The sequence below is a fragment of the Mustelus asterias genome, chromosome 28, assembly GCF_964213995.1.
Source record: "Mustelus asterias chromosome 28, sMusAst1.hap1.1, whole genome shotgun sequence".
Taxonomy (NCBI): Eukaryota; Metazoa; Chordata; class Chondrichthyes; order Carcharhiniformes; family Triakidae; genus Mustelus; species Mustelus asterias.
In genome coordinates this window covers 23201876-23228389 of record NC_135828.1, presented here as the reverse complement: position 1 = coordinate 23228389, position 26514 = coordinate 23201876, and the positions used below count along the sequence as shown (strand labels likewise).

The window sequence follows — 26514 nt, the reverse complement described above, 5'->3', positions numbered from 1 at the left end:
ATCCCTCCACACCCCTCTCATCCATGAACCAGTCCAAGTTTTTCTTAAATGTTAAAAGCATTTACCACTTTATCCGGCAGCTCATTCCACACTCCCACCACTCTCTGCGTGAAGAAGCCCCCCCTAATATTCCCTTTAAACTTTTCTCCTTTCACCCTTAACCCATGCCCTCTGGTTTTTTTCTCCCCTAGCCTCAGCGGAAAAAGCCTGCTTGCATTCACTTGGGACACTATGGGGCAATTTAGCACGGTCAATCCACCAAATCTGCACATCTTTGGGCTGTGGGAGGAAACCCACGCAGACATGGGAGAACGTGCAAACTCCACACAGTCAGTCACCCAAAGTCAGAATCAAACCCAGGTCCATGGAGCTGAGGGGCAGCAGTACTAACCACCTGTGGTTTGTGAAACAACTTTATCGATTTACCAAATAATTCAGTTTAAATTTATTTTTAATGCACAGGACTAGACATTGGTAGAGCTATGTTGACAGCAGGGGTTGGAGATCTTCAGTTAGAGTCTCCTAATATTTTATTATTTTGGCGGGTGTGCGGGTGCGATGATTGTCTGAATTAAGAGGAAAGATGCATTTATTTACCTTATAGTATCTCTTATGTATACACCCATCACAAGCCTAGAGTTAGATAATGCTGTCTAGACCAGGGCTTCCCAAACCTTCCCCCACTGAAACCCCGTTTTGAAAATTGCCATGACCCAGGTGTGTGAGCCAGATTGGAGCGTAGAGCTATGAGAGTAGGTTGATGGGGGGAGCTGTGAGAATGGGGTTGGTGGAGCTGGTGGTGGCAAGAACTGTGAAGTGGTTGCAGTGGTGATATTTAAACTGCTGGGTTTTCCATTAAAACACTGACCTTTTGGAGCAAGAATCAGACCTCCGAGATTAGTTAGTTAGGCCATGCCCAGCACTGGAAAAAAGCACTAGGATTTAAACAGGCCTCAAGATGTTAGCACTCAATCTGAGCTCCACAGGAGCCTTTGCTGCCTTGGATGCAACCCCAAAATTGCATCTGGAGTCGCAACCACACTTTGAGAAGTCCTGGTCAAGACTCTGACATGAAGAATGAGCATTGGCTTAATGTGAGTAAATTGATACCTGAGGAGAAATAGGGAACTTCTTTTCCCAGACATCAAAATTATTGTAATGAATTTAAGGTGTTTCCATTAGTTTTGAATGTTCCTTCTGAATTCTTGTTCCTTACCTTTTCTTCAGTGATACAAATGAGGTTGATATCCCACTGAACACACGAGTGGGCACCAAGCGATACATGGCACCTGAGGTACTGGATGAGAGTCTCAACAAGAACCAATTCCAGGCTTATTTGATGGCAGATATATACAGCTTTGGCCTAGTCATATGGGAGATGTCACGCCGCTGTCTTACAGGAGGTATTTTACAGATCAGAAATCAACATAGTAGAAGATATTCAGATAGAACTTGCATTTCTCAGTTGAACTGATTTCATTCAGAATTTTACTTGTAGCTGGAATTCCCATTCTAAGGCAGATAACATACTGGTTTGTGTTTGTACAATGCATTATTTTACTGAAAAGTTAGATATATATAGAATCTAGTTGTCAAATAAACACACTGCCTCCAGTTAACCAGCATTTGGTTGGTTGGCAAGGGACTATACAAAATAAAAAATGCGGTCTCCAGGTTGGAAGCAGCTGGCACTAAATGGTTTGTTTTCTCTCTTTTAAGATTGTTCCTTATCTGCAGCTGTGTGTGTTATCTGATACGTGATTGACAAAACATACGCTAATGCAACACTTGAATTTGTATAATTATACATGGATGTAGACAGAGATAAAGACAGATGAATGAGTTGCGATGCTCTGAATGCTCTTTGCATCTGTATCTAATTTGTGTCTTGTGAAAAATATCTTCTACATGTTGAACAAAATTTAAGATGCAGCACCTATAGCTTTCCCTTAAGACACTTAACTATGTATGACAAATTCATGAACAGGCTTGATCATGTTTGCACCACTTGAATTTTCTGTACACTTTCCTGTGAATTCGCTGAGATGGACTGTCTTGATCTTTCACCCCTGTTGTTTCCTGATGCTTCATCCTCCAATTTTTCCATTATGAATCCTCCCATTTTTACAGATAATTCTTATTGGGGAATCATCCCAAGGGTTCTGGCTGCCTCAGTGCATTAGCCATTCTTCATATCTTTGCCTACTAGACTATCTAACAATGGAAGACATCACAACCTAGAGGACTCTTCTCTGCACCCCATTATCTACATAAGCACAGCTTCTAATCTGGGCCACTGAGTAGCAATCAAGAACACGACTACTTTTGCACTCCAGTAACCTTGAGTCTCTGAGGCAAATCATACCAGCATCCCAGTGACCTGGTTGAGATTAACTAATTCAGCATAGAACAGCAATCAATCCTGAAACCTTGTGGTGCCGAGTGTATTTAACACATTAAGTCATCAGGAAATTTAACTTGGATTTCTTTTCCCTGCAGGCATTGTAGAGGACTACCAGTTGCCATATTATGACATGGTACCAAATGATCCCTCCTATGAGGATATGAGGGAAGTGACGTGTGTTAAATGTCTCCGTCCAACAGTTTCTAACAGGTGGAACAGCGATGAGGTGAGAATTTGATGGTTTTTAATGTGACCTTTAAGGACACTGCAGCTCTTTTGACTGACAGTGCAAGTGGTGCTGTCAAATACGTTGCTCAGTTCTTTGAATTGAACTCCATGTTATCAAAGTTTGGTACATAAGTTGGATCCCGATATTTGAAAGATGTGCCCAGAGGGGAAATTTAATAAAACAGATTTTACAGATCAATGCACATGAAATCTAAAGCTCATATTAGATTTCTGTAGTTATAGTAAAACAGAAGTATCATGCACTTCGATTTCATGATCACTTTGTGCTTGAACTTGCAAATAGGTATTAAAGCAGAGAGTAGATGATTATTACCTCAGAGGTGTAACTAATATCTTGGCAACAAGCCTGCCAATAGATCTAGCTCGCTAGTAGCCGAAGACTATTTTATCTCCTGGGCCTTGCAGACACTATATACGCCAATATCTGGATGAGCTAATATTTGAATGAGATCTTTCTGGGTCAACAGTGAAGACTGCTTCAACCCAACTGCTGGTTGGTGTTCAGGTGAAGCCTTGATGACACTTTCTTCCTCTGAAAAGGAATAGCAAATGTTTGTATCAAGCATACAAGCTGCCTTGATCTAGATCACATTTCATCGTAGAATCAGAAGAAGGGAAATTTTATAGAATCCGAGAAACTTAACAGTTCAAAGAGTCAGAGATTTACAGCATAGAAACAAGCCTTTCGGCCCAACTTGTCCATGCGCCCGGTTTTTAACCACTAAGCTAGTCCCAATTGCTCGCATTTGGCCCATATCGCTCTATATCCACCTTACTCATGTAACTGTCTAAATGTTTTTTAAAAGACAAAATTGTACCTGCCTCTACAACTAGCTCTGGCAGCTCGTTCCAGACACTCACCACCCTCTGTGAAAAAATTTCCCCTCTGGACCCTTTTGTATCTCTCCCCTTTCACCTTCAACCTGTGCCCCCTAGTTTTAGACTCCCCTACCTTCAGGAAAGGATGTTGACTATCTCCCTTATCTATGCCCCTCATCACTTTATAAGACCTCTATAAGATCACCCCTAAGCCTCCTACGCTCCAGAGAAAAAAGTCCCAGTCTATCCAGCCTCTCCTTATAACACAAACCATCATGTCCCAGTAGCATCCTAGTCAATCTTTTCTGCACACTTTCTAGTTTAATAATATCTTTCCTATAATAGGATAACCAGAGCTGTACACAGTATTCCGAGTGTGGCCTTACCAATGTCTTGTACAACTTCAACAAGACATCCCAGCTCCTGTATTCAATGTTCTGACCAATGAAACCAAGAATGCCAAATACCTTCTTCACCACTCTATCCACCTGTGACTCCACTTTCAAGGAGCTATGAACCTGTACCCCTAGATCTCTTTGATCTATAACTCTCCCCAAGGCCCTACCATTAACTGAGTAAGTCCTGCCCTGGTCCGATCTACCAAAATGTATCATCTCGCATTTGTCTAAATTAAACTCCATCTGCCATTCATCAGCCCATTGGCCCAATTGATCAAGATCCTGTTGCAATCCGAGATAACCTGCTTCACTGTCCACTGTGCCACCAATCTTGGTTTCATCTGCAAACTTACTAACCATGCTTCCTAAATTCTAATCCAAATCATTAAGATAAATGACAAATAACAGTGCACTTAGTACTGATCCAGTTTGAAAAATAACCCTCTACAACCACCCTCTGCCTTCTGTCATCAAGCCAATTTTGTATCCCAATTGGCTACCTCATCCTGGATCCCATGAGATTTAACTTTGTGCAACAACCTACCATGCGGTACCTTGTCAAAGGCCTTGCTAAAGTCCATGTAGATAGCATCAACTGCACTGCCCTCATCTATCTATCTTCGTTATACCTTCAAAAAACTCAATCAAATTCATAAGATATGATTTTCCACTCTCAAAGCCATGCTGACTGTCCCTAATCAGTCCTTGCATTTCTAAATGCCTGTAGATCTTGTCTCTCAGAATGCCTTCTAACAACTTATCCACGACAGAAGTTTGGCTCACTGGCCTGTAGTTCCCAGTTATTTACCAGCAATCCTTCTAAAACAACGGCATGACATTTGCCACCCTCCAATCTTCAGGCACCGCAGCTGTGGCTGTCGATGATGTAAATATTTCTGCTAGGCGACCTGCAATTTCCTCCCTAGCCTCCCATAACGTCCTGGGATACACGTCATCAGGTCCCGGAGATTTGTCTATCTTGAATCGCTTTAAGACTTCCAGCACTACCTTCTCTGTAATATGTACACTCCGCAAGACATCACTATTATTTCCCCAAGTAACATCCATGCCTTTCTCAACAGTAAATACCTTTATCTATTTGTAGAAGTTCTTTGGATTTTCCTTTGCCTTATCTGCTAAAGCAATCTCGTGTCCCTTTTTGCCCTCCTGATTTCTCTCTTAATGCTACTTCCTCTATACTCTTCAAGGGATCCACTTGATCCCAGCTGCCTTTGCATGTCATATGCCTCCTCCTCCTTCTTCAGGGCCTCAATATCCCGAGTTATCCAGGGTACCCTACTTCTACCAGCCTTGCCCTTCACTCTAAAAGGAATGTGCTTACCCTGAACCCTGATTAACACACTCTTGAAAGCTTCCCACTTACCAGACATCCCTTTGCCAGCCTGCAGACTCCCCCAATCAACTTTTGAAAGTTCCTTTCTAATACCATCAAAATTGGCCTTGCCCCAATTTAGAATTTTAACTTTTGGGCCAGCCCTATCATTCTCCATAGCTATCTTAAAACTAATGGAATTATGGTCACTGGTCCCAGAGTGATCCCTCACTAACACTTCTGTCACCTGTCCTTCCTTATTTCCCAAGAGGAGGTCAAGTTATGCCCCCTCTCTAGTCGGGCCATCCACATACTGAATGAGAAATTCCTCCTGAATACACTCGAGGTGAATTAGGTTAATTGCATTGGCCATGCTAAATTCTCCCTCGGTGTATCCGAACAGGTGCCGGAATGTGGCGACTAGGGGATTTTCACAGTACCTTCATTGCAGTGTTAATGTAAGTCTACTTGTGACTAATAAATAAACTTTAAAAAAACTTTTCAACAGATTTCTCTCCATCCAAGCCCCTAATACTATGGCTGTCCCAGCCAATGTTGGGAAAGTTAAAGTCCTCTACCATTATCACCCTATTTTTCTTGGAGCTATCTGCAATCTCCTTATGTATTTGCTCCTCAATTTCCCACTGACTATCAGGATGTGTTTTTTTGGCCTGCCATGCTGTGCTGGTTCTTGGACAAAATAGCCACACTCACTCCCAAGTACTGTTTAGTCCAAAATCCTATATTAATTGTGAAATGTGATTGGAGTAGTTAATTTATTCCCTGATCAAACTGCTATGCAGCCAAATTAAAAGAGGATTACCCTAATTGTCAAAGGGTAGTAAAATAAATAGCAACTTAAAAGCTACCATAAGAACAGGAGAAGGCCATTTAGCTTCTTCAGCCTATTCTTCCATTCTATGTGGACAATCTGTGTCCACATACCCGCCCTTGCCCCATGTCCCTCAATACTTATGGTTAACAAGCTCAGAATTAACAACTAGCATCAGTTACATTTTTGTGGAAGAATTTGAAATGTCAACCAACTTTTGTGTTTAGACCTGTTTACTAATCTCATTTCTGAAAAGTTTAGCTCTCGAATTCTGGTTTATGCACCCAGTCCTAGTCCTAATTCCGTACCAGCACAAATAATTTCTCCCAGTCTACTTTATCTGTGCCCCTTAATATCTTTGATCAAATCACTTCTAAGTTTAAGGAAATACAATCCTAGCTTGTATAATCTTTCGTCATAATGTGGAGATGCTGGCGTTGGACTGGGGTAGGCACAGTAAGAAGTCTCACAACACCAGGTTAAAGTCCAACAGGTTTATTTGGTAGCGCGAGCTTTCAAAGCGCTGCCTCTGATGAAGGGGCAGCGCTTCGAAAGCTCGTGCTACCAAATAAACCTGTTGGACTTTAACCTGGTGTTGTGAGACTACTTACTGTGCTTTCCTCATAATTTATCACTTGGCGACCAGATAGCATTCTGGAAAATTATCCATTTGTATAGATAAGCTACGCAGGCAACAAGAGATCACCCTCATTATTTAAGTTGATAACTTCGTTCAGAAAGTCATGTTGGCACTACGTATGTGAAGTAGATTACTAATTACTTGCTTTGGGATGTGGGTACAGATTTGCTCATTGTTTGAGCAGGATTGGAACTGGCAGAGGTTATTTAAGTTGGCAGAAGCTGAGGAAGAGCCTGTAGCACTGGAAAATCTCTCAAAATAGAGCAATTAATTGGGAGGAAGTGGTGAACCTCAGTCAACTTGGAGTTCCAAATTAACTGAGAACCTATTTTCTTTTTAGTTGTTAGCAGTGTACACATTGAAGTACAGATTGAAGTAAACATTTTCCTGAATGTTAGAACTATAAGGAAAGCGTTTCACAGTCTCTTAGTGTAGTCTCTGCCCTAATGTGCTCGTTTTCATCCCTTACAGTGTTTAAGAGCAGTCCTGAAGCTGATGTCAGAATGCTGGGCTCATAACCCCGCCTCCCGGTTGACAGCACTAAGAGTGAAGAAAACACTTGCCAAAATGGTGGAATCGCAAGACATCAAGATTTGATTGAGCCACTACACAGCTGATATTACTACCCCACAGAGGGTCAGGAACTTCTGGTGTGTAGATAGAGGACTGGGCATCCAGTCACCCCAATCTCTTTGACACACCACACTAGATAGGCTGCTAATAATGACCTTTAGAATTCAGAACTATTACACGCATGGCATAGTGTGGGGTAAAGGACGTTTGATAATGAACCTCTATGTCATACTTCATAACTACAGCATCATGTTAAAAACACGACTGTGTAAATGAATGCTGTTGGAATATCATAAACTTCCTTAGGTTTCCTATGTGTTGCCACCTTTTTCATGCTCTATTGGCGGCCCATAGTGGAACGATACTGGCTGGCACCGTGGGAACTCTAGAAATGGTGTGTAACAACCAGGAAAGATGGTGCTTTCTGTGAAAGCCTCAAATCTGAATGAATTTGGAAAAACTATTGCTAGGAGGTTAATAGTCGCTTTTCACCTGCTATCTGTAAATGGGGTCAGGTGAACAAATCTGCCTTTGCCTGTCTTCGTGAGCCACAGGGACACCAGTTATTTCTTCACCCCCCCCCACCCTCAAAACCTTGTTAAATTGGCTAGTTTTAGGCATTTTCCAGAACTTTGTGAATGCCAGCTGCATAGAATGAGCTTCTGCTTCCGCGCCAGGTACAAAACACAGTTCCGACGTTTCGTCTCTTTAACCCCAAAAGCGGCTCGCTCCACTGCTCTGATTACACATCAGCAATCAAGGGATTCATTCCTGTCATCTGGAATCGATGTTGCTGCCAAGGTTTGTAGAACGGTGTGTTTTCTAGGAACTAGAGAAATGGTTGTCGTGTAGTTCTGTTTGTAATGTATCCCAGCTGTCCTCAACAGTAATTATGTCCTGGTTATAGCACTGTCTTAATTTAAGTATTTTGCTATTTGCTGTCCGAAGCCCTCGAATATTCAAGGAGTTCCGTTTTAAGTCAGCCTATTTGCCCTGGGGCAAGAGAGCAGGTGCGAGTGTTGGTCAGTCAGTCCAGCTAAATTCCTCACGGGAAGGTCAGGCAGTGTTGAGACTTCAGCCGTCCTGTGCTAGCGGTGTGGTAAGTTTCTGAAATGCAGTTCTGCTAACTTCTCAGGAGTGTTGGGATGAGAGGGTTACTGACCATGTATGATAAAAAATTATTCCTACACAAGTGTAAAATGTTATTAATCATGAATACTACAGACACAAATGAAATGCTGCATCTCTTGAGATTTTTAGCTAATGTAATATGTGTTCTGCTAACATTCTTTAAATTTGAAGTGCCGGTATCGATTTGATGTAAATTCTGTTCCATTGAATGATCATGGGGGTGAAATATCACTGCCAAGGAATCAAAGCTATCTCACCAATTCCCCCTAATCCACAAAGCTATTCCACTGATCTATCACCCTTCTTCAAGTTCAGTGTTTTTTGTCACACTAACAGTCACTGTCAGAAGGGGAGTGTCAGCTTCACTTGTGTTCCATGAAAAATCAAGAAGCTGTGATGGTGAATGCAAAGTGAGGTTATTTTTATTTTAAACTACACAATATCAACTCCTGTGTTATTTTATTTTGAGCAATGCCAACCATCTTTATGAATTGATTGATTAATAATCCTGTTAATGGCTGTCTGACTTGTGCCAGGCCAGATGCTGCAGTCTTGTAAGATGTTATGTAACATAATGTTTATAACTTTGTGTAATACAGCTGATGCAATCTTGCCAGCTTTTCTTGTAAATATGATAGCCAAAGTAGGGATTGAGGCTCTCCCCTCCCTCCCTCCCTCCACCCCCAACCACGCTGCTCCGCCCCGGGGAAGGATGAGGAAGATAGTGATGGTCCATTCAAATGAACAGGCTTATTTTTGTCGTGTACCATGTACAGTTGTATGCATCTACACTTCTTGGTTGCTATATTTACTTTGAACATGAACGATGCAGTGCCCATAAGCAAACTTGAATGTTTATCAGTGAGATGTGATTTTGTGACTCATGCCCAATCAACATCACTGCATTGTGTATTGCATTATTTTTGTGTGTGGCCTGATGTACTGCCCTGGAGATGGTGAATTTTGGATCTTTCTTTCACAAATGCCAAAGCCCTATGTGAAAGCACCATGTCATCAGGGCATGAAACTTGGATGTTTGGCAATCTGCAGTCTTATCATTGTGTTCCTTTTCAATAATGTTTGTGTTGAATTGGAACAGCTTTTATCATTTGGAACTTACTGCAGGGGATTCAGATCGGAAGCGCTGAATCTTCCCTTCAATCACTACAGAATAATGAACGATTGGTGTACAAATGGTGAATAATGCTGCCAATCCCTGCATTCGCCCTGCCCCTTCTGATCATTATTTTAGTACAATGTGCGCAGGTAATCCTTGCCCCTTAAAACATCACCTGCCCCGAGGTGCAGAGGGGAGCAGGAGTCGGTACAGAGAACAACGCTGTTGTGATGGGGGTGTAAAGAGGTCCTGTAAATCTGAGAGGCGAGGGGAGGCATTCAATGACCTGTTCACATTTATGATGGATGTTCTGACCTATCGGAGGAAATGATGCAAGTCAGGGAGTTTGTTTTAAAGCAAGTGTTTTTAATGATGGTGCCTTTTTTTTTCTCAAATCAGCCTGCCTTTTTTATTTAAAGATAATGGGGAGAGAATTCCATCTGCCAGCTGCCAGACCAGCATCTCCCTATCAATGTGTCATTGTAGCATAGACAAAAATGTATGAATCTAAGTATTATGAAATCATTTAGTTAGTGTATTTGTACATAATAAATGGACAGACAACAAAGGGTTAAAGCAGTAATGTTACTCTAATGCTTATGTCATTGCAAGTAAAACAAAATGATTACCATTAAAACAAATGTAATGATTTATAAACCTATTTTGTACAGCATCTGGTAAAGGGTGCCTTATTAAGTTTACCACAGATTACTTTGCAAAAGGTACATCATGTACACAGATTATGTCCTGTATCTGACTCTTAAATAACATTATTTTAGTACACAACTGCCCTGTGGGCTGTGTTTATTTGTTTTTCTTCCTTTGCTCGTTCTTGAACTGGGGTCATGACAGCTGCTAAGTCTGTAGATATAAGTGGAGACCCAAATGATTTGCTGCAACAACAGTCATGTGACATATAATTTGGAGAATTCAATAACGTGAATTAAATTATGTGGCAATTTTTTAAAAATTGGGTACAAAATGAGGACAAATGTTTTTTGCCCACCGGTATGTTTGCCACCTCTCATATTTTCCTGGGATCCAGTCTGAACCTGAATCATTCCGAATGTTAATATAAATCAACCACAATCCGCAATTGTGCTCAATTTAAATCTGAATCATTCCGAATGTAAATCAGAATCAAACTGATTGTGATTCTGAATCATGAATGTGAATCGGAATCGATCTGGATATGAACCTGGATCGATCTGGATATGAACCTGGATCGATCTGGATATGAACCTGGATCGATCTGGATATGAACCTGGATCGATCTGGGTGTGAACGTGGACCCATTTGGATGTGAACCTGGACCCATCTGGATCTCTGCTCAATCTTCTGTTAGGATAAGAGCCCCAACTTCTCCTATGTATCTAAACAACTGAAATTCCTCATCCCTGGAAACATTCTGCATTCACTAATGCCCTCACATCTTTCCCAAAGTATAGTGCCCAGAACTGGCGTAATACTGTAGTTGACGTAGAACCAGTATTTTATACAGGTTTACAATAATGTTCTTTCTTTGGTACTCTATGCGCCTATTTATAAAGCCCAGGATCCCATATGTTTTTTTCTTGAACTTCCCTGTCACCTTCAATGATTTGTGCACATATACACCTAAGTCCCTCTGTTCTTTCACTCCCTTTTGAATTGTATCCTTTATTTTGTAAAACTAAATGGCTTCACACTTGTTTTTCCATTCCACCAACCAGTCCATGTTCTTTTGAAGTTTTGACATTATCCTCCTCGCAGTTCACAGTACTTCTGAGTTTTGTGTCATCTGTAAGATTTGAAATTATGCCCTGTACATCCAAGTCTTGGTCCTAAATATAAATCTGGGTCCCCTGCTGCTCTTAACATTGACCCCCTACGGAGCTCCGCTATAAATTTTGAGGTAAGTCTGAGAACAACCATTCACCACTACTATCATTCCTGTCACTCAGCCAATTTTGTATCTATGTTGCTATTGTCACTTTTAGCCCATGTGTTCTAACTTTGTTCACAAGTCTGTTGTGTGACACTTTTATCAAATGTCTTTTGGAAGTCCATGTATACCACCACAACTGCATACCCTCATCAATCCTCCCTGTTACCTCATCAAAGAATCTCGAGCAAGTTAGTTAACCTCAATTCTCTCTTAACAAATCCATTTACCCAAGTGACTGTTAATTATATCTTGAATTATTGTTTCTAAATCTTCCCCACCACCAAGGTTAAACTGACTGGCCTATAGTTTGGCTTCTCTTTACACCCTTTTTGAACAAGGGTGTAACATTTGCAATTCAGCAGGCCTCTGGCACCACTCCTGAATCTAATGGGGATTAGAAAATTATGGCCAGTAGCTCCAATCTTTCTTCCCTCTGTACCTTTGGATACATCTCTTCTGGTCCTGATGACAGATCACCTTTTACGTGCAGGCAGCCTATCTAATACCTCCTTATCAATTCTGAACCCATCAAATGTCTCAGCTACCTCCTCTTTCACTATGACTTGCATATCATCATCTTCCTTGGTAAAGACAAATGCAAAATGCTCATTAGTATTTCAGCCCTGCCTCTGTGCGTAATTCCCCTCTTAGTGTTCATTGGGAACTTTATTAAAAATTTCCCACTTCAGCTATAGAGCGCTAGTGTTTTGTTCAAATTATTATGTTGCAAAATGAATAAGGAAACAAATGGGTGCAATGATCCCTATTCAGAGTTGGTGATCTACAAAATAATGTCTTCTGGTGAAAAATCATCATTAACTCTTTCTCCACAGATGCTGCTTGATCTGAGTATTTCAATGCTTTCCCTTTTTATTGCGAAATAATGTTAGCTGTGAGACCAACAGGAGGTCTTACAGTCAGCTTTGCCCACTTTTAGACCAACAGTTTTGGAAATGCAAGCTTAGCTGAATTTTTGTGCCCCCTTATACAATGATAAACTAAAATAGTAAAAACTAGAGCATGTTGCTACAGCAATGATGTTTGCGCTAATATCTTAAATATTAAACAATGTACAGTTCAAAATTTATTACTGTAATTGTCCCAATTGGGATACCTCTTTGTAATTTCTGAATCAAATATAATGCACCTACAGGAATGTGAATAAATACAACCACGAGCTACGAGGAAAAGAGGAAGCAGGAGTGGGCCATTCAGCCCCTTGAGCCTGAAAATCCTAGGGAAAGACTTTATAGTGAGGGAGCACAGTGCAGCAATGTAGGGGGAAGATGATCATCAAAAGTCCAGTTCCTGAATGGAAACCTCCAACAATGAATTTGTTAAAATAGTCTGATGTTTCTTCAATTTTCAGGATTGGTAGAGAAACCTTAAAATGTTTTAAATAACAGAAATCCACCAAATGTTGTCTCCGGTGGGGTCCGTTGAATTACAATCCCTTGTGCCACCTCTACCCATACTTGCTGTCCTTTACTGAGCTGGAGGATGGCATAGCCCCAAACCAGGCTGCTGTGCTGATGTCTTTTCCGGCTGTTATGAAATGTGATCATGTGGTTGCCATCAACCAAAAGATACCCAAGACCAAGTCCATGGCTGAACTCCACAGTAACCACAAACACATAGATGCCTTTGACTGGAGCTTTAAAGTAACCTTTTTCCAATGAATAACCATCTCCATGGTTCAGGAAGATCTGGTCAAACTTCAAAATCATGTTTGTTCCTGAATTGTTGGTAAGTCCCACGTAAAACGCCACCTGGAATTCTATACAAAAAGTAAGCAAAATAGACCAAAGTTAAGCAACTGATCACCTTTCTTGTGTTATTGGTTGAAGGATGATTATTGGTCAGGACACCAGGAGAACTCTCAGCCCTTGAAGTAGCATAGTGTAGTACCACAGACTGCAGCAGTTCAAGAAGGTGTGTCTCACCAGCTTCTCATTGAGAAAGAAACGTGGATATAGTTATCAGCATCAATCCAGGCATCCTCATCAGGATAAGGCAAGGGCAAATGTATCTCAGTCTAACTTCTCTTGATTTCTGGGAACTGCTACCCAAGGTGGGACAGCTTTCCACAAACTGGATGAGCAACAGCCTGACTTAGTTGCATCATTTTATCAGCGGACATTCTGTATTCCTGCCTCAACAGCTGCATAGACCCACAGCAGGGGGGGGGGGGGGGGGGGGGGGGTGCGGCGGGCAGGGGGCAGTCACGAGTGAGATCCCTTAGGAATAACAGACCATAAATCTCATAGCTTCACGAGAAAGAAGGTCAAATAAATCTTTGCTTATTGCCACCTGTACAGGGAGGTGGTGACACAGCGGCATTGTCACTAGACTAGTTTTCCAGTGACCCAGAGTAATGTTCTAGGACCCAGGTTCAAATCTCACCATGGTAGATGGTGAAATTTGAATTCAGTAAAAGTCCGGAATTAAAAAGTCTAATGTCCATGGTGTAAAAACCCATCACTAATGTCCTTCAGGGAAGGGAATCTGCTGTCCTTACCTGGTCTGGTCTATGTGAGACTCCAGAGCCACAGCAATGTGGTTGACTCTGAACAGCCCTCGGAAATGGCCGAGCAAACCACTCAGTTCAAGGGCATTTAGGGATGGATGCCCACATCCCATGAGTGTATTTTGAAAAAAACCTAATCCTCCTGGAACCACATAACCAATCAATTAGTCGTTCTGAGAGAAACGAGTGCAAAATGCACTTTGGATAGATTGACTTCCATATCTCTCACCAAGAGTGACTTAGTAATACTATCATTGACTGAGTCTTGAAGACTTTGTTGTGTGGAAAAATGTCCCAAGGCACATCAGAAAGATAAAAAAGATGCAAATACTGGAACAAAGAAGGGAGGCGTGACCAAAAGCATGTTCAAAGAAATTTTAAGCAGGGCCTTAAAGTAGGGAAGGGAGTTCTCAAGCATGGGCCTAAAGTGCCAATGGAATGGACAAAGAGAGGGAGATCACAAAAGTTCAGACAGTGATGGAGAATTTGGATGGATTGTACGGTTACAGTAGTTTCTAACACAAGGCAGACAAGGCCACAAAGGAGTTTAAATTTGAGGGTGGAAATAAGATTCTGGGCAGCAGAGTCTGGGTTAGACTGAAGCTTATGGAGGGTGGAAGATGGAAGGCCAGTCAGAAGAACATTGGAATGATCCGAGTATGGAACTGCCTAAGATTAGATGAGAGGTTCGACAGCAGTTGCTCCACCTGGAGAAGGAGGAATGGTGCTGGAGAAGGAGAGTGCGGTTAAATCATGTCAAAGGGGACTGCAGAGGGGTTGAAGAGGAATAATGCACAATGGTCACATTCTTATACAGCTACTGGAAGGTGCACTCACCCTGTGCATTTGGGATGCTACTTAGGTTGACTGCAATTGAAGCATTTCCATAACTCTCCAGCTGTTTGCTGCCATGGTGACTCTGCCTGTGATGCTTTCTCATTCGCTTCGAGCCAAAGTGGCCTCGTCCAGTATGGAATGTCCCATTAGAAAGGTTGCTCACACGACCAATGAGCTTCTGAAACACAGAGATGTGACTGTCAAGGAACTGTTTTAAAGATGACACATCTGCCTGCACATTCTTCACCGACTTTGTAACCAGCTCCTTTATTTGCTCCAAGCTCTGATTGTAGTAAGGATCTTCATTATAGCAGTGGGATTCCAGTTTAATTACTTTCAAATTCAACATCTCAATGTCTCTTTTAATGTTTGATATTTCACTGGAATCATACTTTGAATCGTCCATCTGTTCCTTTTCCATTGCTTCATGGTTTGGTTCCATGTGTTCAAGGGAAAGGCGATTTCCGTCTTCTATTTCTGAAGAGTTTTCCTTCAAAAAGTTTCCTTCAGTATCAGAACCAATTAATTCCTTTGAGCCACTCTCTTCAAGTGCCAGCACCCTGTTGTTGATGTCTTCCAGGATCATTTTGTGGCTGGCAAGGTCTTTCTCTGTCTCATTAAGGTTCTGATATAAAACACTAATAGAAAGCTTTTGGAGCTCTGGTTCATCATCAGGTGTGATCTCCAATATGTCCTGCCCCGTCACACTCTGCAGAATGACTGTGTGCCTCAAAGCATCTTCCAAAAGGGAACTGAAGGAACTATTGAGATATTTGATGTGAGAATCCATGGTAGCATCTATTTTTTTCAAATGTCTAATTTCTCCCATAATCATTGTGGAATTCTGCTCGAGTGTTGCGATGTCTCCAGTTAAAGTGATGATTTTTTCTTGCTGCGAGTACAAGAAGTTTTGGACATCTTGATGCCTTTGTTGAGAAGACCTGAACAGATCTTGAACAGAATAATTTAAATTAATTCTCAAGTCCAGCTCCTGCTGCTTAACGTCACTCAGATCGAAGTACATTTTGTCCATAAAGTTACTGGCATTCCTTAAGCTACCAACAACGAAACCATAATCGGCAATTAACTTCTGACAGTTGCAAAGCTGGTCGTCTTCTGCCATTCTATATAACCTTTGTTTCAATTCTTTCACATCACTGTCAAGATTGTAAAGACGTTCTTCCTGACTTGAGCTTCTACGGTTAAAGGAAACATTCAGTCTCTGAACATTCTCTGTAAAACCCACACTGGTCTCAGTCAGTTTTTGATTCATCTCTCTCTCCAGGCCTGCCACCAGTTGTACACTGTTTGACTCCTGCTCCTCCAGCTGTTGCCGAAAATCAGTCACTACCTTCGACGGAGGGTGACATGATCCACAGATTCTATTCAAGTGTGTGAGATTCCTTGAATGAACCTCAACAGTTTCCCTAAGTTGGTCAAAGTCCTGCTTTGACATTCCTTTGCCAGCTTTCGAGTCGCACGGTGAACAGGATTTGGAGTCTTTGAGTTTAGTAATCTTTGCGAGATGATCATTTAAAATGTCGACTTCTTGCCATAGTCTGTCCTGTTCTCTCTTCATCTCAGCTGTTGTGTTATCTAGAAGATGTGATTTCATCTGAATCATCTTCTGACTGCGCTTGAATTTTAGATCAGTTTCTGCTTTAATCATGGTTAGGTTGTGGTCAAGGTTAACTTTCTGGGCATGCGATTCGTAATCTAATTTCTGTTGTTGCTCATGCAGCATGTTGCCAATCTTCTGCAGCTGCTCAGTGTTCTCATCAAGTTGCAGTTGTAACTTGGCGCCAATTTCCTCCAGTTCCCTTTGAGGCATTCGCTGTTTCGTGAGCTCGTTAATATTCTTCCTGTTGACTTCTATACCTTGTGATAAATTGAGGACCACGTCAGACAGGTCCTGCAAGTTTTTGTGAAAGTTTGCCCACAAGGAATGAAGGTGCAGTCTCAAGTAATTTTCGACATGATGTTTTAATATATCCTGAAGCATTGGAAATTCTGCAAAAACAAAAGAAAGTGCAATGTCATGGCAAGTATAAGAAATTTTGTCTCCATTCTCAATTACCTCCTTCAACAGCCAGAAGGTGGATTTTTACCAAGCTACCTACTCGAAGTGTAAGGAGGAGTGATGGATGCTGAGGTGAACCAAACACAGGAACAAAATAAGTTTAAGGAACTGTGAAGATTGACAGCAAGGTGGTTTGGTTCAGGAGAGTTCCAGGATGGTGGAGCTAGACTGAGCAGTGACACGAAGGCTGCAGAATGGAACAAACTGCCAGGGAACACCAGCTAAGGGAATTAAGGGTAGGTTTGAGAGATTTAAAAATAAAGACACGAGACTTGTAGTCATTGTTCTAGAGAACAAAGGTGGCGGGAGTATGGAACTCATGAGGGGCAGAACTCCGGAGACAACGTTCCTAAAAGTGGAGTTTGTGAAAGATGGATGCAGAGAGTTGGTGAGGATAGGATTCGAAAGGTAAACAAGCATAATGAAGTTGTAGTTGAGGGTCAACAGTGTATGGAGAAGAATGAGCAATTTTATACAAATGTACGAAAGAGGAGCAGGAGTAGACCATTCAGCCTGTCGAACCTGCTCTGCCAAATTAGATCATGGCTGATCTGTGTGTGTTTCGAATTCCACATCCCCATCTACCCCGATAACATTTGATTCCCTTGCCTGACAGGAATCCATCTAACCCCACCTTAAAATATTCAGTGACCCACCTCCACTGCCTTCTGAGGCAGAAAGTTGCCCAACCCTTATTCCTACGAAACTCATCGCAGAGGGAGGAACCTGGGCCTTGGCTCCGCCCTCTGCGACTGGAATCTGAGCTTCCTAACTCGGAGACCACAATCAGCGAGGATAGACAACAACATCTCCTCCACAATAATCCTCAACACCGGTGCCCCACAAGCCTGTGTCCTTAGCCCCCTATTATACTCCTTGTACACCTATGACTGTGCGGCCAAATTCCCCTCCAATTCGATTTTCAAGTTTGCTGACGACACCACCATAGTGGGTTGGATCTCAGCCAATGATGAGATGGAGTACTGGAAAGAGAGAATTTGATGAACTGGTGCAATGACAATCTCTCCCTCAATGTCAACAAAATGAAGGAGATAGTTATCAACTTCAGGAAGTGTAGTGGAGAACATGCCCATCTACATCAATGGGGATGAAGTAGAAATGGTCAAGAGCTTCAAGTTTTTAAGTGCCCAGATCACCAACAACCTGTCCTGGCCCCCCCATGCTGACACTCTAGTTAAGAAAGCCCACCAATGCCTGTCTCAGGAGGCTAAAGAAATTTGGCATGTCAGCTATGACTCACCAACTTTTACAGATACACCATTGAAAGCATTCTTTCTGGTTGTATCACAGCTTGGTATGGCTCCTGCCCTGACCAACACTGTAAGAAACTATAAAAGGTCGTGAATGTGGCCCAATCCATCATGCAAACCAGCCTCCCATCCATTCACTCTGTCTACACTTCCCAATGCCTTGGAAAAGAAGCCAGCATAATTAAGGACCCCACGCACCCCGGATATACCCTCTCCTACCTTCTTCCTTCGGGAGAAAGATACAAAAGTCTGAGGACACGTACCAACCGACTCAAGAAAATCTTCTTCTCTGCTGCTATCAGACTTTTGGAATGGACCTTCTTCGAATGAAGTTGATCTTTCTCTATACCCTAGCTATGATTATAACACCACATTCTGAACTCCTTTCCTACTCGAACAATATGATTTGTCTCTATAGCACGCAAGTAACAACACTTTTCACTGTATACTAATACATGTGGCAGTAATACATCAATCAATCAAACAGATCGAGCCTTGGAGGAAATTCACTTGATCAATGAGTCTCTTGGTAATCTGAAAACAGCCACTAGGGGGTGAAGGAGAGCAATGCTCTCCCTTAATTGTCATGCCCATGGAGTGTCTTTAGGTGTCACTATTCTCAAGGGCAAAATCTAGGGGTCAAAGCTGACAATATTTCTCTGTAGAACAGCCACATCTTTGAATGCTTGCAGTGAATTCAGACTAACTGAATGTGCCAGCAGCATAGAATCTTACAGCACAAAGGGGAGACTATTGGGACTGCCATGTCTGTGCCTGCTCTTTGAGAGTTGTCCAATTTAATCCCTAATCCCATTCTCCCCCCTCTCCCATAAACCTGCAGAATTGTTCCCTTGAGGTTCAAGTCTTCTGAAAGTTCCAATGGAACCTGATTCCGCCACCCTTCCATGTTCCAGAGGTTGTTAACTTTACGGAAATAGAGGTACCTCTTACCTGGGTTCTATATTCATTGAAAACATCCTACTGATCCTGCGCCCTCCCTAATCTATCTAACTCAAATATGTTTAAATTAAACTCCAAGTGTGTCCTTATCTTAAAGACCTCAACCAGATGCCCCACACCTGTGAAGTAAAGGTCTCGGCATTCTAAGCCTATTCTGGTAACTAGATAGCCATCTCAAGCCTGTATCTCAACCCTACCAAACCTCTGTTAGCCACCGTGAGGGATCAAAATGGAACTAATATTGTTCCCTGAGCCCAGCCTCCTCACAACCACCTAGTGTCTGCAAAAGAGACCCCAAAGCTGTTGGATTGTTGTAAAAACCCAATTATTTACATCTGGGGTGGAGATCAGCTCTCCTTACTCAGTCTGATCTATATCATAAAATCCCTACAGTACAGAAGGAGACTATTTGGCCCATCGAGTCTGCACTGACAACAATCCCACCCAGGCCCTATCCCTGTAACCCAAAGTACTTATCCTGTTAATCCCCCTGACACTAAGGCATAACCAATCCATCTAACCTGCACATTTTTGGAGTGCCGGAAGAAAACTGTAGACACGGGGAGAATTGCAGTCACCCAAGGCCGAGTCCCTGGCGCTGTGACTCCATCTGACGAAGGAGCATTGCTCCGAAAGCTTATGGTATTTGCTACCAAATAAACCTGTTGGACTTTAACCTGGTGTTGTGAGACTTCTTGCTGTGAGGCAGCAGTGCTAATCACTGTTCCATGTTGCCTAGCCCCACACAAAGTCTTAGCTGCATGCCAATGTTGCCAAGCATGTCATTCAGCTGAGCTGATTAAGACACTACAAATAGCAGTTCAAGAAGATGGCCCAATAAATGGAGTAAACCAGTGTTGCCAGTGACTCTCAGCTCTGTGGAATTAATACTTGAGAATCTGCCCTTGAACAGCAGAGAGGGAGAGAGATCCAGTAAAGGCTCCCTGTCAGAGGCTCTAAGTGCCGATAAGTAGCAGGGAATAAGGCCGAACTGTACCTGTTCTGTTCTCTTTGTTTTCCATTGAGGGAGTGATTTTCGTCAGGTTATTCAACAGTTCCTCAAAGGCCTGTGTGGAGGCGGTGGTGACAGAAATGTCATCCTGTACGTGATGCAGTTTCAAATCCAAATCCTGCAGATCGTCCGTTGATGTAACCGGCTCTGCTGCAGCAGAAAAGCAGCAACAATGAGAAAATGCAACACCGCAGGTAGAACACATGCAACCACTCTCTTCGCTCCCCCCCCCCCCCCCCCCCCCCCCGCCCCCGACCTCCCATCCTACACACACACACTGGCAAAGTCAAAGTACTGCAGACTGGAAACACTCAGCAAGACGGGCAGCAGCAACCATGGAAAACCAAACAAACAGAACTGCCATTTCAGGTATGTGATCTTTTATAAGGCTGCGTACCAAGTGCTGGAAAATGGGGATTGAATAGATAGGTACTTGTTGGCTGGTGCAGACGAGGGAGGTGATGGCCTAGTGGTATTATCACTGGACTATTAATACAGAAAGTCAGCAAATGTTCGGGGGACCCGGGTTCGAATCCTGTCACGGCAGATGGTGGAATTTGTATTTAAAAATATCTGGAATTAAGAATCTACTGATGACCATGAAACCATTGTCGATTGTTGGAAAAACTCACCTGGTTCACTAATATCCTTTAGGAAAGGAAATCTGTCGTCCTCACCTGATCTGGCTGACATGTGACTCCAAAGCCACAGCAATGTGGTGGGCTCTCAACTCTCCTCAGGCAACTAGGGGTGGGCAATAAATGCTGGCCAGCCGACAACACCCATATCCCATAAATGAATAAAATAAAATGGGCTAAAGGGTCTCTTTCAAAGCTGTAAAGTTCTATGACTATATGGTAAATAGCCAAGGTCCTTTCCCCAGGATAGTGGAGTCAAAAACTCGTTGGCATAGGCTTATGATGAGAGCAGACATATTTAAAAGGGACCTGAGGGGCAGATGGTGGTGCATACATGGGATAAACTGGCAGAGGGGATGGTAGAGGCGGGTACAATTACAGCATTTAAAAGACATTTGGACAGGTAGATGGATGGGAAAGGTTTAGAGGGATATGGGCCAAACACACGCAAATGGAATTAGTTCAGTTTAGGAAACCTGGTCGGCATGGATGAGTTGGGCCAAAGGGCCTGTTTCCATGCTGTATTCTCAATGACTGCCCATTCTTCTGCTATTTCTGTTTCTCCACGAACACCCTAACCTGTTTCGTATTTTCAGCATGTCCCGTCTATACTCCGAAGGGACTTTGTAAGTAAATGCAATAACAGGAATTGCCCGGGTCAAAGAAAGACTATGGTCCATTGCGTTCATCTTCTAGCATCCCAGGAGCGCAATCTCCGTTAATGAGTACATGATGTGAGATGAGAGAAGTAAACCCCCGAATGGAGGAGAGCTTTGAGAACCACCCCTAAGCATGTTTGCATTGTGTCAAATTACTCATACTGTTTCCCAAAATGTTATTTTCTGAAAATCTACCTGATTTTCAGCTTTTATTAATTCATGGGACATGGGTGTTGCTGGCTGACCATTTATTGCCCATCCCTAGTTGCCCTTGAGAAGGTGGTGCTGAGCTGCCTTCTTGAATGGCAGCAGTCCATGAGGTGTAGATACACCCTCAGTGCTGTTAGGAAGGGAATTCCAGGATTTTGACCCAGCGGCTGCGAAGGAATGGCCGATATATTTCCAAGTCAGGATGGTGAGTGGCTTGGAGGGGAACTTGAAATGTGATGTTCCCATGTATCTGTTGCCCTTGTCCTTCTAGATGGAAGTGGTTGTGGGTTTGGAAGGTGCTGTCTAAGGACCTTTGATGAATTGAATGAGTCTGTACTATTTGCTTCCACTATCCCTCTCCAGGGAAGCGTTCCATTTCTTGGACATTCACTGAAACATTATTTCCACAGAATAGTTTTGAAACAAACCCTCTTGTGGAATAGGCCAAAATGGAGCAATAGGTCCCAGAAATTGATTGCTGGTTGGGTACTCTTGATCTTATCCCAATCTCGACATTTGAGTGCAATCACTGCTCTCGGCACTATTGGGATTATTATGGGAATATCAGCCAGAGATCCATCCCAGTTTACAATTCCAGGAAGGGATACGAGAGAGTGTGCTCATGTGTCTGGATCTGGTTTTTATTGCGACGCACCCCACAGTCAAATAGCTTCTCTCAAACTCAGACCTGAGGACGACCAGGGGGCCAAACACCGCAGTAAGTCTCCGTAGTGGCGTACCCAACAGGGGTCAGAGGCTCAGGGGAGAGAAAGCAAGCTGGAAGCAGGAGGATCTGGAGGATAAAATGTCCCTAACCTTGTCCTAATGAGAAGAGAGTCACCACAGCAACAGTATTTTGCTGAAAGTGTCAGAGAAAGCAGAGCAAATGCTGATTAAAGTTCAGCTCACAAACCTCACAGGATCACTGAGAAAGTAGGACAGAATATCAAACCTGCGAGTGGTTGTATATCCACTCTCCTTATCCTCTTCTCTGTGCCAAACAATTACCAGCAAACAAGTAGACAGGATAAAAACAGAAAACGCTGGATAAACTCAGCAGATCAGACAGCATCTGTGGAAAGAGAAGCAGGGTTAATGTTTCGAGTCGGTATGCGCTAAAGAGGGGGAGAAAGGTGATGGATTTGATTCTGTATAAGAGGGGGTGAAGCAAAATCAGAAGTCAGAGATTGGATAAAGATGTCATGGGCACAAGACAAAGGGAGTGTCTGAAGAATCATACGGACTCGAAACTAACTGTTTCTCTCTTGCAAAGGAAGTGTTAATGACATGTTAAAGACTAAAGAAGGTACGAATAGTGACATAATGGTAAGATGGGGGAATCCCTTTGTCTCGTGTTCCTGTGCTGTGCAGACCCTACACTGCCCGGAATATCGCTTCCTGGGCCCTGTGCTGTGCAGACCCAACACTGCCCGGACCTTACACTGCCCAGACCCTGCGCTGCCCGGAATATCGCTGCCCGGACCTTACACTGCCCGGAATATCGCTGCCCAAGCCCTGCGCTGCTTGGATCCGACGCTGCCCAGTCCTGCACTGCCCACGCACGGCTCTGCCCAGTTTTATTTCATCATCCTGAAGAGTAAAAGGTGGAGTGAATGCAACCTTCGTGGGGCGGTCAGCTTCTAGCTGCTCCACACCCAGTTAAATCAGGACCTAAAACCTGCATCGTTTCAGCTGTTCTCAAAGAACCAACAAATACAAGAATTAAAAGCCACAAGATATCCTGAAAATCGCAGAGGATTTCATAGAATAAACGCAGAAGCTTCCTGAATAGGGGGACTGAGGCGAGTTCAGGCTTCCTGCCTAAGGGCTGATTTATATTTTGTTCTGTGACTGACCTCATAGTCGGTGAAGCCACGCCTGTCTCCCAAGGCTACACACAACACAATAAAGGTTACTCCAGGGACGCTTTTTTGGGACTGGCAAGGAGACTTGTTTTTTGCGAAATGCTTGCCTCTCCGTTAGAGGGAGGCTCCTTCAGCTCAATGGCAACAACCCAGCTGTACTCCCCTGGGCAGCTGTGTTTAGAATCCATTCAAAGTAGTTTCAGTTTGTCCATTGTATATGTTGACAGTGATCTTTAAATGAGAACCGGGCCATTTAGAGACGGAAAGTCAACAAATGTTTATTGTTCACATCAGGGTACCCGAGATCTGGAAATATCTCTCCCAAAAAAGCTGTAGATAATGGGGGGAGAGGGAAGAGGGTCTTTGAAATTTTCAAGACTGCAATCAACAGATTTTTGTGTAGTTTTGTCAAGAGATCCAGAACAAATGCAGATATATGGATTTAGGTTTACTCATCAGCCATCAATCGATTTGAAGGGCTGAATGGTCTCCTCTTGTTCCTAATGCTCCTAAATGGTCTTCCTTGCTGTTAACTCATCAACTCAGCATTATGGGGCTTGTACTCCCTTTTTTATTCATTCGTGGGATATGGATGTTGCTGGCTGGCCAGCATTTATTGCCCATCCCTAGTTGTCCAAGGGCAGTTGAGAGTCAACCATGTTGTTGTGGCTCTGGAGTCACATGTAGGCCAGACCAGGTAAAGTTCTCTAAAAGACATTGGTGAACCAGATGGGTTTTTCTGACAATCCACAATGGTTTTATGGTTGTCACAAGATTCTTAATTCCAGATATTTTTTTATTGAATTCAAATTCCACCATCAGCCGCAACAGGATTCGAACCAGGGTTCCCCAGAACATGAGCTGAGTTTCTGGATTAATAGTTTAGCAATAACGCTACCACGCCATCGCCTCCCCTCCTCTCTGACGGATGTATGAATGGATTCAGAGGTTGTCTTGCTCGCCACCTGGTGTTCCCAGATCATTAGAATTAGCCCTGGGATTACTGGGAATTCACAACAATCTTCGCACGCAAATCTCCGAACCTCACCCCAACCAAGTGACGCCGCGTTTCGAGAGCTAAGTCACTCGGTGTGTATTCAGAATCAGATTCCTGGCAAATGTCTGAGCAAAGTGGGGAAGAGTATGTAATAACATTCCAACTTCAGTTAGCTTCGGGTCCTTTGTAAATACAATCAGATGACTTAATTGCTAAATATGTCACTGGCATTGAGTGTGTTGAGGGTTAAAGGAAGCATAGCATTTAAGATTAGATTTTTTTTTGAAATGCAGCGAGTTGTGATGTGGAATGCACTGTCTAAACTGGTGGCAGAAACTGCTTTGATAGTAACTTTCAAGGGGGAATTAGATCAATACTTTAAAAGAACAAACTTGCACAGACAGCTATGGGGAAAGAGCAGGATAGTGAGTTTAATTTCAGATGCTGTCAGACCTGCTGAGACTTTCCAGCACTTTCTGTTTTTGTTTCAGATTCCAGCATCCGCAGTAATTTGCTTTTATCTTGGTCATTTCAGGTCGAGAGTGGGCTTGGGGGAGTGAATATCCCTCATTCGTTCACTAACAAAAATGAGCAAAACAAGCCCAGATGTTGACAATGTCAAGAAGGAACGGCACAGTGGTTAGCACTGCTGCCTCACAGGAGATTTTCACAGTAACTTCATTGCAGTGTTAATGTAAGCCTACTTGTGACACTAATAAATAAACTTTTAAACAATGTTTTATAATTGAAATGTAACTTACTTGGGGTTATGATTTCTTCCCTCACTTGGTGTCCTCCCAGGGCCCCCTTCAGGGAGGCTGGTGCAGTCAGCTCCTCAGGAACTAGGGGGGAGAAACACAACAGTTAGAACCATCCCAATTCTTTCCATTCTACAATGTGTTCCAGGTCAAAGCATTCCTTAAATCAGGAGCAGTCGAGCGAGGCTCAGATTGTTCTTTTCTGCAATGGGTACTCTTTACATCCAGGTATTCAGTGCTGGGTTAAAAACTGTTTCAAACAGAAGTCTGTTGTTTGCAACCAATGCTCCACAGACATTGGAGCTCTCCCCATGTACTCCAGATGTACCTGTTGGCGTGCAGTTAGAAATTGGCATTGGAGGATATTTACAGAGAAAGAGACAATTGAAGCAGGGATAGAGAGATAAAAACCTCCATCAGCCTCTGGAAAGAAGTTGTTGAAGTTTACGGTTAAAGTTTATTTATTAGTGTCACAAGTAGGCTTACAATAACACTACAATTATGTTACTGTGAAAATCCCCTAGTTGCCACACTCCGGCGCCTGTTTGGGTACACTGAGGGAGAATTTAGCTTGGCCAATGCATCTAATCAGTACGTCTTTCGGACTGTGGGAGGAAACCGGAGCCCCCGGAGAAAACCCACGCAGACACGGGGAGAAGGTGCAGACTCCACACAGACAGCGACCCAAGCTAGGAATCGAACCTGGGTCCCTGGTGCTGTGAGGCAGCAGTGCTAACCACTGTGCCAACGTGCTACCCAGAAAAAGGATAGGGCAAGAAATGCAAAAGTTAGGCAACTGATGGAAAAGCTCCCAGTCTCGATCCCTGTCTTCCAGTTGCTAAGATGCTTGTAACTTAGCAATTTGGTATCACATCGCAGCTTGCCTGCATTTTGTCTTTATTCATTCAGGGGATGTGGACGTCACTGGCAAGACCAGCATTTGTTGCCCATCCCTAAGTGTCCTTAAACTGAGTGGTTCGCTCAGCCATTTCAGAGGGCATTTCAAAATCAACCACATTGCTGTGGATCTGGAGTCACGTGTAGACCAGACCAGATAAGGACGGCAGATTTCCTTCCCTAAAGGGGCATTAGTGAAGCAGATGGGGTAGAAACTTGGAAAATAGGAGAAGGAGGAGGCCATTTGGTTCTTCGAGCTTGCTCTGCCATTCATTATAATCATGGTTGATCAGCCAACTCAATAACCTGATCCCTCCTTCCCCCCATATCCTTTGATCCCCTTCGCCCCAAGTGAACTTCTTGAAAACATACAATGTTTT

General features: G+C 43.0%; 2 protein-coding genes across 5 annotated transcripts in view; one reads left to right on the top strand and one right to left on the bottom strand.

The window, feature by feature from the left end:
* bmpr1aa (bone morphogenetic protein receptor, type IAa) overlaps positions 1–10458 on the top strand; it is a 234190-nt gene extending 223732 nt beyond the window's left edge. For both annotated transcript variants that reach the window (XM_078199697.1, XM_078199699.1), the window contains 3 exons: positions 1228–1403; positions 2500–2630; positions 7147–10458. In XM_078199697.1, the coding sequence (XP_078055823.1) occupies positions 1228–1403; positions 2500–2630; positions 7147–7272 (433 nt within the window). In that variant the 3' untranslated portion in view covers positions 7273–10458. The remainder of the gene's footprint in view (positions 1–1227; positions 1404–2499; positions 2631–7146) is intronic.
* Positions 9652–26514, bottom strand: part of mmrn2a (multimerin 2a) — a 40238-nt gene continuing 23375 nt past the window's right edge. The window contains exons 4-8 of one of the 3 annotated variants that reach the window (XR_013495644.1): positions 25241–25321; positions 20096–20260; positions 14788–16797; positions 10805–13200; positions 9652–10716 (exon numbers count right to left, since the gene is read on the bottom strand). Coding sequence is in view for 2 of the 3 variants with exons in the window: in XM_078199694.1 (XP_078055820.1) it covers positions 12809–13200; positions 14788–16797; positions 20096–20260; positions 25241–25321 (2648 nt within the window). In the remaining variant the exon portion in view is untranslated. Of the gene's footprint in view, positions 13201–14787; positions 16798–20095; positions 20261–25240; positions 25322–26514 lie in introns of all 3 variants that reach the window. The other 2 variants (XM_078199694.1, XM_078199695.1) reach the window with 2 other exon arrangements.